This window comes from Hevea brasiliensis, chromosome 9 (assembly GCF_030052815.1).
Source record: "Hevea brasiliensis isolate MT/VB/25A 57/8 chromosome 9, ASM3005281v1, whole genome shotgun sequence".
In the NCBI taxonomy this organism is placed as follows: Eukaryota; Viridiplantae; Streptophyta; class Magnoliopsida; order Malpighiales; family Euphorbiaceae; genus Hevea; species Hevea brasiliensis.
Genome location: NC_079501.1, coordinates 901,922 through 913,301, shown reverse-complemented (window position 1 = coordinate 913,301; position 11,380 = coordinate 901,922). Strand labels below are relative to the sequence as shown.

General features: G+C 32.4%; 2 protein-coding genes across 2 annotated transcripts; one reads left to right on the top strand and one right to left on the bottom strand.

The window, feature by feature from the left end:
• Positions 1-282: 282 nt before the first annotated feature.
• On the bottom strand, positions 283-5,751 carry LOC110666919 (uncharacterized). The gene is made up of 14 exons (XM_021827587.2): positions 5,478-5,751; positions 4,175-4,263; positions 3,850-4,094; positions 3,468-3,540; positions 3,228-3,302; positions 3,026-3,136; positions 2,880-2,922; positions 2,258-2,357; positions 1,899-2,001; positions 1,720-1,815; positions 1,522-1,554; positions 1,153-1,252; positions 789-873; positions 283-676 (listed from the first exon to the last, which is right to left on the bottom strand). Exons 2-14 carry the CDS (start codon positions 4,253-4,255, stop codon positions 550-552), a joined length of 1,272 nt encoding a protein of 423 aa, XP_021683279.2. The 5' UTR covers positions 4,256-4,263; positions 5,478-5,751; the 3' UTR covers positions 283-549.
• Positions 5,752-8,859: 3,108 nt separating this feature from the next.
• LOC110666921 (homeobox-leucine zipper protein HAT3-like) lies at positions 8,860-11,166 on the top strand. The gene is made up of 4 exons (XM_021827590.2): positions 8,860-9,324; positions 9,490-9,806; positions 9,894-9,973; positions 10,630-11,166. The coding sequence occupies exons 1-4, from the start codon at positions 9,162-9,164 to the stop codon at positions 10,964-10,966; spliced, it is 897 nt and encodes a 298-aa protein (XP_021683282.2). The 5' UTR covers positions 8,860-9,161; the 3' UTR covers positions 10,967-11,166.
• Positions 11,167-11,380: the final 214 nt, after the last annotated feature.

Here is an 11,380-nt window from a genome sequence, read left to right as displayed (position 1 = left end):
TTAAAATTTTTAATCAAAGTATATTTCTCAATTACTTTAACAGCAATAGGAGGCTAATATTCATTCCTATAAATTCCTCCCTCATTCATGTTGGCATATGATTAGCCACGTAACTGGATTACAAGATTAATGAATGCTGGTTTCTATGCTTAAGGGTTGATTATGAGGGCTAAATTGAACCTTAAAATCCTTTTAATTCCAATATACTGGATACCATTGGATTCTGGTGATACAATATTCTAGCAAAATGAACTAATCATGGTTAAGGCTGTACACCAAAGGTCATTCAAAAATGCTTATAAGAATGGTACTACAATACTAGAATAGTAAGATTTCAAGTTCAAGAAATGAATCCAAAAAATTAAGCATTGAGGATCGGTTTCACTCATTAACCCTATCTCTCAGCGAGAAGTAGCTTGCGAAGGACACTTTCAGTTACAAACTTACAATACTATTAAAAGTTTCTATCATAAGAACAAAAACAACATGAATTTTAACCTCGATTCAACTCCACAAAATTGAGCCCACATGATGTATCTAGCCGCGATACTAAACAGCTGATGCAGGTTGGTGGCTCTTAAGTCCAAACAAATTTGCAAACAACTTGGGAGCCATAGGAGGAATGTTCATGGGCTGTGGAGCCATGAAATTGACAATCTTCTCATGGACATTGTACCTAAAAGAACATTGCTTAGGATAAATGAAATAGACTAGGCTAAAATGGTGACCCAAAAATAAACAAGATAATCGTTCAAAGCTACTTTTACAACATTATTTTCCACGGGTACCTGATCTTCCGACTCTTCGAGGCACGCCGATCGACAATCTTTCTCTTCTTATTTTGCAATTTTTTCAGAGCATAAAAAGCCATTTCTAAGGACAACAAACAAAAGAAGATTTAAAACAATTGATAAAGCTAATGGTTAATGCATAAAAATTTAAAATAAAAATTCAGCTGAAGTTCATTGTGGAAACCGCGTTGGATTCTTCATCAATATCCTCAGAGTTGTTGGTTGTGAAACTAAAAAAGGTCCATAAACCATTGAGATTCATGGATTCATTTTCAGAACAAATTTGGGTAGTAAAAAGAAATTGGTTGAAAATGCATCTGCATTTGCAAACAAAAAGATAAAAATGGTACAAAATACTAACCAGAGGATGTGGGGTCGATTGACTCAAAAAATTCTTTCAGTAATTGCTGATAAAATTCCGTGTCATCAAGAAGTTCAGGGTCAACATCAGGACTTGCTGCCTAGTCAAAAGTTAAATGATTTAACAAAATTCCAGTTAGATTGAAAGAAATCAACCTTCAATATTATGTCCACAAGTTGTAATGTGATCAGCACTAAGATTATTAAATTTTGTACAATTCTTCATACAAATGCTTTATTTGCACACAAGTGTGAATTAATACTATCAAATGCTCTCATCCCAAGGCTTGACTTGGTACTTTTATACCAAATTAAAATAAACAATACTTCAATTTTTTCAGTTTTGCTATAGGCACAGATGCTGAATTACCTCTCCCTTGGCATTTTCAAGCTGCTCAGAAACCTGCCCAAAAGTAGTGCAGGTATCAGTATATTTGTTTTTTTATTTTGGGAAGGAAGTGGGGAGAAGGGCCCAAAAAAAAGAATGAAGGATTATCCAACTCATCATGCCATGAGTTTTGGATTATTTTTTGAAACTAAACTTGAAAGAAGAGTAGATTGACTTAACAGTTCCAAATATACTGACTGTTGATCTACTTTGTTGCATTTGCTTCATCATTCTACTTGGATCCCTCATATAAGAAGCAACTTGTTCACTTATATTCTGTGATTGCAAAAGAAAAATCCAGTGAGGTTAATTATACTCCCAGTGGCAAATGCACTTCAGTTAAATATAAAGCGGCAAACCTGATTAAAAGCCTGCAATTTGCTTTTAATAGCAGCAGCACCAGTTGTCACTTGCGTCTTTCTCTGCCATTTATCAATTGATTTGTCTCTAAAAGGAGCTATTCTACAAAATGAAAGTAATGAAGGCTCGCTTATATCAGATTTTCCATACCAACAACATTTTTTACATATTCCATGCAACTAAAGTAAAGCAAGGAATTTCAGGTTCCAATTCTAGCACATTTAACCCTTAGTTCCCAACAGAGAAAGGAGACTTCCCAGTTAAGGTTTCCTTTTGAACTTTCTATATCACCAATCATTGGTTTATGCTCATAAAAACATATGCCTCTGTCTATTTTGGCCACCATTCTTGAGCCTACCTACTATGCATGTGAGAAATTCTTAACCATTCTTCATCACTTTCCTCATCTGATTTCTTAGAATCTTTCGGAAGCTTCTTTGCAGATTTCCCAGAATTACCTTTAGAAGAGAACAAAAACAAGAAAATCATATTGAGCTCCATTAAAAAGTGTGTAATGTGATTTGGACAAGTATTAATGGAATTTAAAGATGAAACAATTAATTAACCAATTTTTTCAACACAAAACTACAGCACAAGGAAAGGGGAGAAAAACAACCTAATGAAAAATGGAAATTTATCCGACTCATATTCAGATATATTTAGACAGAGGACCAGTGATGCAGGGGCTGCTTATACCAGAAATTTTAGGTTTATGTATTTTGGAAAGAAATTTAGGAAATTTAATTAAGTAGTTGTATTTTACTTATTTAGGAGTTTGTGTTGACTTAGTAAACCTAATTATACATCAACCAGCTTTGCAACAATATTGCAATCGCAGATCACCAATAGAATCACCTAGCATATAGCAAGTGAATATAGAATCACTGCGACAAAGGGCAACCACAGCATTTAACACATGCTTAAAATAATTAAACAATTCCATAAGCACTTTGAAATGTGGCAAAATGTTTGCAACATACCATTGGAAGATTGATATATAGATGGATTATTCTCGAGTAAAGCCTGAAAAGCAACAAAAACAAAATGCAATAAAAGGAAACAGATTGTGATGGAGTAACCACAATAATGAGGCATCATAATAGTTTATTCATGTTAGCTACTATACCTCCTGTAATTCCAGCAGTGATTCCAAAGTCTTCTCAGATGAGGCAATCAGATCAGTATAAGCTGTACTAACTCCTCCATCTGAATCACAAAATGACGACCTAACTGGTTCCTGCAGGCAGTCCCTCAGAATTACACCATAATGCTTCAAAGATGCTATTCAACAAAACATATAGATAAACAAGAACTTAAGGCCAGCATACCTGTGGCAATCTATTTGAACTTGAAAATGCTTTCTGAAGTAAGAACCTAAACTCAAGAGTCTTGTCCCAGAGAGCCTTCAATAAAGATTGAAGAGAAGTTTAGAAATGTTTGCAAAAGCAGATAAAAAAGAGGAGTAAGAGAAGATGGCAAAAACTATAATGAATTAAGCATTCAACAAATGTAGAAAATATATCTGAAAAGTATAAAAACTCATTAATGAACCAAAAGTAAAGTTTTACCTTTTGGTTCTTCACTGCTTGACCTTTAAGAAGATCTTCATCCTTATGGCGTTTGAGATTCTTCAATATATCTCTGAATGAAAAAATAAGTTAATACAACCAGATCTACTAGTACCATGACCTTTTTCTTCTTGTGAGTGTACAAATCCGCTATGAGTAGAAAAGGTTTTGAAAAGTAATGATGTAATCATTCTCCTGACTCAAGCCACAACAGTAATTCCACACTCCCACTTGTTCTAATAATCCATATTTCTCATTCAAATTTTATCTAGCACTATCACAAAGAAGCATGAAAATTACAAACATTCACATCGCCCTTCCAAGATATTGACATTATTTAAAAAAGAAATATAAAAAAAAAAATCAGAAAGGGAAGTCTTACTGCTCTTGGTTACGAAGATGCATGTATTCTTTCTCAAGTTCTTCCATCTCAGCATCTTTATGGCTATCATTCTGCATATCTCCCTCCCCTTCACTCTTATCTTCCTCCTCCTCCTCTACTTCTTCCTCTTCCTCTCCCTCTCCCTCTCCCTCTCCCTCTCTCCCTTGTTGCTCATCTACTTCCTCCTCCTCCTCATCATCATCATCATTATCAATATAATCATCATAATTTTCCTCTTCATCCATCTGCATCATCAATCCTTTTGAATAAATAAAACCAAGATATCATCGTATGAACAACATATAAAAACCAAAAACTGACTAACCATCAGCTTCCCATTGTCCAGGTCATCGAAATCTTCCAAATCACTACCTCCAGTTTTTCTCGACTGCTTCTGTGACCCCATTTTGAACCCTGAAATTAAAATTCAAGGAACCAAAATTTTATTGGCCTAATTGCATGCAAATACCTGAACTTTGACCCTTATTTTTCTGAAATTCTATAATGGAATTTGTATTTTTTTCAACTCTTATCTCTGATTAAAATCTTAGGTGAAATTAGTTCTTGCGATTTCTGACATGGCAGTCAACATTAAATCAGAATGCCATGATCATTATAAAAAATGCCACATACATAATTTATTAATTTCTTCTTCTTCCTCACGTGAATTTGTGCAGAGTTTTTCATTAGAATCGTTAAAAGTAAAACTATTGCAATGACATAGGGAATTAAATAAAAACAAATAACGGAATATAATTTTTAGACTATATATCCTTTAGCAATAACATTCAAGGACATCAATGCTATGGTTAATATAGAAGAAATGGGGAAATTCTTTTGTTACTTTGCTTAAAACAATGTAAATATACTTTGTAGATAACCATTAACCACTATTAGATGAATTAATAATGGTTCATCTAATAATAAAAGCAACAAAGTGTAAATAAGGATAATACAAAAAACAAAGCAATCATATAAGGCACCAAGGAAATTATAAATTCAGCACAATACAATCACAAGTTTGTTTATTACTTCTGATATGTGGAAGAATTCCATAGTTGCAAATTTTACAACTTAGGATATCGTTGGGAAATTTATGCCATTGGCAGCAAAATTTAATCGCTTGCTTCTGCTTCACCAGACCATTAAAATTTAAAATTTAATGCCATCAGATGTGTGTACGGGTTTGCACAGTTCGGTTATCCCCGAATTGAGCCAAACTTCAGATTTTTTTTCTTTTTCAGTAGGAACGAAGTTACTGAGCACCGAACTCAGTTGGTTCTTCAGTTCTTCACCGTAACCCACCGTTAAAAGACCCAATGTTCTCCACCAGCTCCCCTATATCTTGGTTATTCCGAAATCTCCAACATCAAACTCATGCTTCATGCTTAATTTGAAGCACAAATACAATTGCAAATAACAACAAATAACAAAAAAGAGCTTAGGTTCCCATATGAAAACCATATAGCCGAAACCCACAAATCCCGTTCCAAGGAAAACATTACCAAAAAAATATGGTGACCACAAAATAAATCTTGTAATGATTTCAAATTACACAAATCCAACCACAACTGCCCAATCCCATTGGGCAGTTGCTGATCACAAGAGCAAAACAATAGATAACGCACCTAAGGTCGTGATGGACAAAAGCAACTTTAAGAATCCGAAAGGCAACTTCGTGAAGGACAGCAGCAGAAAGATATCGAGAGCAGCAACACAAGGACTCAAAGTCAAGCCATAGCAGCAGCTATCGTCGACGGCAAGACAGAGGGCATGGAGTAGTTCACCACGCGTGACTTGCCGAAGGAATCAATAGTAAGCCAAAGAATCCGAGAGGCTGAAAATAAAGGAAATAGATCGACGGGCTGGGCGGCAGTGCAAAAAGAGAGCAGGGGGGAGAATAAAATTTGTAGGCTTTTAATGTTTTAGTTTTTAGCCGTTCAAAACCACGTAGTTTTCAATTGAAATCATATTGTTTAGGTTTTTAAATTTAAATTACATTTTATTTTTTTTAAATGTAAATTTATTAATAGTTAAGCTTGAAAAAAAATTAAATGTTAATTTAATTAATAATAGAATCAAACAAATATTTAAAAATAATAATAATAATAAAATCTAATAATTATGTATAAATAAATATAAAGAGAGGGTAACGAAAATGCACTCCTCAATAAAAACCCAATAACAAAGGAAATTTGAAACGTTTTAATCCATCTCTATTGCAAAACCCTAATTCATGGAAAAGCAAGAGCCATACCAAAACGGTGCGTCGCAGCTCTTATTGGGCCAAAATCAACCATGTCCTCCCTGCTATACTTTCAGCCCGAGCCAGTTTATTATATATATATATATATATATATATAAAATATGTCTCTGGTATAATTGGGTGTGATCCGCACGTGCATTATGGCGAGATAATGAAGACAAAAGTCTCCTTGCAATCATCAGCTATGGTGGTGTTCTGTCTCTCCTAACTTTCTATGTGATGCATTTTCTTTAGACTTAGTTTAATGATTGTGGTTGGTTAAAAAAAAACAAAAATCACCATCTGATAATCTTTGGTTTCGTTCTTATTTTTTAAATATAAAAGGTCTCTTATTAATATTGACTAATTTATTGAACTGATTAATATAATAAATTATGTTTGAAGTATAACATTTACATACAAATAAAAAATTTAATATTATTTAATTAATATAATATTTATCTTTAAAATTTTATTATTAATCATAGAAAATATAATAAAATTATTTTAATTATTATAATTTCAAATTTATTTTATCACGTGTATATATATGTATTTTAAAATATTATTTCTAATATTTAGAATAATTCAAAAATAATATTTTAATAAAATTACATTTATTTTATTTTAAACGTAATAAATATATATTATATTTTAAATATTATACATAATTATTTTTTAAATAAATTAACTATTGTAAAAATAATATTTTACTTGTTAAAAAAATTATTTATTAATTTTTATATTTTTAGGTCAAAAAATAAATTATAAATAATTTAAATCATTATTAAAGAGTTTTATTTAATGATAATAATAATAATAATAATAAGAAGAAGAAGAAGAAGGGATTGAATTGATTGGTCATTAATTCAACTTATAGATCATTAAAAAAATTAATTAAGTTTTATACTTATTAATATAAATAAATTATTGAACTGAGAATTAAGCTTTCAATATTTACTTAACTACATTTACGTATATCTGAACTATATTTTTAAATTTTATGCAAAATATTAAAATATTTTTATTTTAGCTTTTATAAGTAGTATATATAGAATAAAAATATTTTTATGAATGAGCAACTATTTATGAAATGTTAATTTTATATTAAAATTAAAAATAAATTTATCATTTTATGTTAGAATAAAAATCTCACATTGAAAAAATATAAATATAAAAAAGTAAATATAAATGATTAATTGATTTGATTAATTATTTTAATATATAAGTAATCCAATCATTTGTATAAATCTGAATTAAAATGAATTAAATTATAATTTAATCAATACTCTTTTTAAATTTAATATTTTATAAAATTATTTTATAAAATTTATTGTAAGAATAATGGTTAAATAACATTTTATTCATTTTATAAAATGTTTTAGTTTACTCCTCTCTCCGCATCAAAGGGAAGGTTGTGAAGATTGGGGATTTGAAAGGAACTGTGATTTAAAGAAGAATCTAGTAGGATACGAAGACCTTGTTGTCACAACCATGCACCTAATCAATTGCCTTTGCAAATACGACACAAGTAATTCATGTCCTCCCTTTCCTGAATCGCCAAATAATTACAGGGTTGGTTCGTTGGCTGTTACTCGCTGACTATATGATTTGGAATTCAAATTTTATCTTATAACTATATATATATTATTAAATTAAAAATCATTAATTTATACATAATATTTTCTTTAAGATTAAAGTTTATTGAATTTTGTTTTTTTTTTTTATATGAAAGAAAGGCTTAAAATAATTCTATTTCTACTGAAAAAACAAATGCCACTGGTAGTAACTCATTCAATTACGGGAAAACGTAAAAATGCTTGCATGCTCGCCCATGCAAAATTTAATTTCCCCCAATCGCAAACCTATAGATAACCTATCAACCTCTGTGCCAAAGCCTCCACGTGTCTTCATACGCTCTCGTTAATAAATGATGATGCGTTATTTCATACTGTCACGCTGTACAAAAAGAGAAATTATAGAGTAAAATGGATAACGGAACATGTAAATATGCGTGAGTTTTAATAAGTGAATCTTATAATTTTATAATTATTTTATTTTTTTTATCAAAAATATAATTATATTTATATATTTATTTAATTAGTGATAAATTTAAAAAATAGTTTTTATAAAAAATTATTTTTTTATAAAAAATTTAAATTATTTTTACCTTATTTAATTAAATAATATATAAGAGTGGGTACAAAAAATTATAGCAATTAATTAAGCTGTTAAATTTTGTTAAAAAAATGATGACTATATATATATATATATTAATTTGTAATTGGCTTATATATTTTTTTACATTATGTTCATTAAAAGCCTTACATAGGTTATATTCCCTTATAAAATAATGGATTTACTCTAAATTTTCTGATATCGAAGGGGTCCCTCCGCAGGAGAGATGCTTAAGCATATCATTATCTGATGATTTTATGCGCCTGCTCACACGTAGCGCGTGGCAGCAGCTACTTTTGTTACCTCCAGTCAACGGTCAACTCCAGAGAAAGCCGCTTTTTAAGCGAAGCTAATAAGAGACCTACACAGAAGACTTTTACTCTGGTTAAAATATCTTCCTAGAGGCATTTATCATTCCGCTATTAATAAAGCAAACTCAATTAGAAGTTAATATCAGCAAGGTCAAATAATTTAACCATGGAAAAAGGTGAAATGTCAATAACTTAACTATAGGGTGAAGTCTAGCGTATAAATATATCATGATTTGAACCAATAGAGGGCACTGACACAAGTCATGATTGAATCTATACCCACCTGCTACACTCTACTTTCTCTCTCTGTATCTTTTTATATGGACTAGTCGCATCCTTTCACTGTCCTGCTAAAAGCGAAAGGCGGTGACACCTCTGGCTGCAAGAACTCATCCATTTTCTACCACTCTTTCCCACTTTGCTTTTTAAGAATCCTCTTACGTTACAAAAGTTCTCAAAGTATCGCACTAATAACCCGGAGAAAAGGAAGATTATTGCTTCTTCATTGCTTTTTTTTTTTTTTCTTTCAAAGAGAGATTTTTCTTTTGTTTCTTTTTGTTTTTGTCTCAGAGGAAGAGATGGGGGAGAAAGATGATGGGTTGGGTTTAGGTTTGGGTCTCAGCTTGGGAGCCGCAGCTCCACAGAATCAGCCCTCGTTGAAGCTAAATCTCATGCCATTTCCTTCAGTGTTTATGCAAAATAATCACAAGACCTCCTTGAATGACCTCTTTCAATCATCTGGTACTTTTTGTTTTTCCTTTTTGTATTTCTACTTTGAAATCATTTCTGAGTGATTGTTACAAGAAAGAAAATTCAGTGAAATATCCTAGTTTTCAATTCTAACCTATGTGGCTTCAGTTAATTACAAGATTTCCACTTCCTAATTCATGATGAAACGCATGGCAGATAGGAACTCTGATGCGAGGTCGTTTCAACGAGGGATTGACATGAATCGGATACCATCAGTGGCCGACTGCGATTACGAAACCGGCGTTTCCTCTCCGAACAGCACGATTTCAAGCATAAGTGGAAAGAAAAGCGAGAGGGAGCAGATTGGAGAGGAAACTGAAGCGGAGAGAGCATCGTGCTCTCGCGGGGGCCGTGTCAGCGATGACGAGGATGGCCTTGCCGGCGGAGACGCTTCTAGGAAAAAGCTGAGGCTTTCAAAGGAGCAGTCCTTACTGCTTGAAGATACCTTCAAGGAGCACAATACTCTGAATCCTGTGAGTGGTTAATCTATGATCAGGCGAGGCTATTTTCGTGTTGTTTGAATCATGGATTTAATGACATGCAGTGCTTTCTGGTTACAGAAGCAAAAACTGGACTTGGGGAAGCAGTTGAATCTCAGGCCTAGACAGGTGGAAGTGTGGTTTCAGAACAGGAGGGCGAGGTGAGATTATTTCTCTCTTTGATAGGGTTATTTTTGTCTTTTTGATATTGGATTGATAAGGGAAAATTATAATATATGCATAATAATCTCTCTTGATTTACTATGCAAGGACAATTGTACCCTTGTATATGGGGAAATATTTATAATTTTATAAAATTCATATTAAAAAAAAAGGTGCTTTGGAATTTGGATATTCATTAGAAGGGTAAAATGGACTTTTTACATTTCTCAAACAAATTAAAGTTATTTTCTCTGCACTTTCTTTTTCTTATTTTCTATATACATTCATGTTCTTTGCTCTCATCTTCTCTCTCCTTACTTCCTTTCCTCCCTAATTTAAATGCCTTCAGCTTCAGGTGCATCTCACATCATGTCTAGTACAGTGAGGAAAAAGAACTTTTAAAAGTACAATACAGCCATTTTTGCTCTACCTGAACATGACTTTTTACAATTTTTGATATGAACATCTGAAAAACTGAAGTTTGATGATTTGTTTTCGAACTGCAATGCAATTTAATTAATGGCCGAGAACTTAATTAACACAACCCACAAGGATTTATGTCACTGATTATGTAGAAGTCAATGGGATGACATAATTATTATTGTTTCCCTTTGTGTATAAATCCTCTTAGAAATTTGCAGTAAAATTGGTGCAGGACTAAGCTGAAACAAACTGAAGTTGACTGCGAGTACCTAAAGAGGTGCTGTGAAAATCTAACACAAGAGAACAGGAGGTTGCAGAAGGACGTTCAGGAGCTTAGAGCATTGAAACTATCCCCCCAGTTCTACATGCCCACCACCCTCACCATGTGCCCTTCATGTGAGCGTGTTGCAGTCTCATCATCATCCTCATCTTCAGCTACCACAGCTGCTCCAACTGCCACATGCAGCCACACGGGGAATCCCCAGCCCCAACGACCCGTGCCCATTAAGCCTTGGGCAGCATTGCCTATCCACCATCGACCTTTTGATACGCCTGCTTCGAGGTCATAATTATGGCAAAGGGAATAGATTTTAGGATACGGTACTCAAAAGTCTCCAACTATATGAAGATAAAAATCAAAAGGGAGGTGGTTAGGATGCGATTTTTTGTTTAAAGAGTCTTGGTTGGGATAATTATTAGATAATACTAAAAAATAATATTTTTTCTCTTATTAAAATAATAAATTCTCTTATATTATAAAGAGTGAATTTCACATTACAATGAGAAATGATAATATATATGCTCTAATTACATCTAATAATTTCTCTCGTATAAAATGAGCTTGCTTATTGTTTATAAATAGAAAAGAAAACTAGGATAACTTTGAATGATAGGATAGGGCAAACGAATCTGAATATCTCTTGGCTAATATTACTAATTGTTGGGATTTGATGGGACAAAGTGGAATTTACAATTTAGCCTGT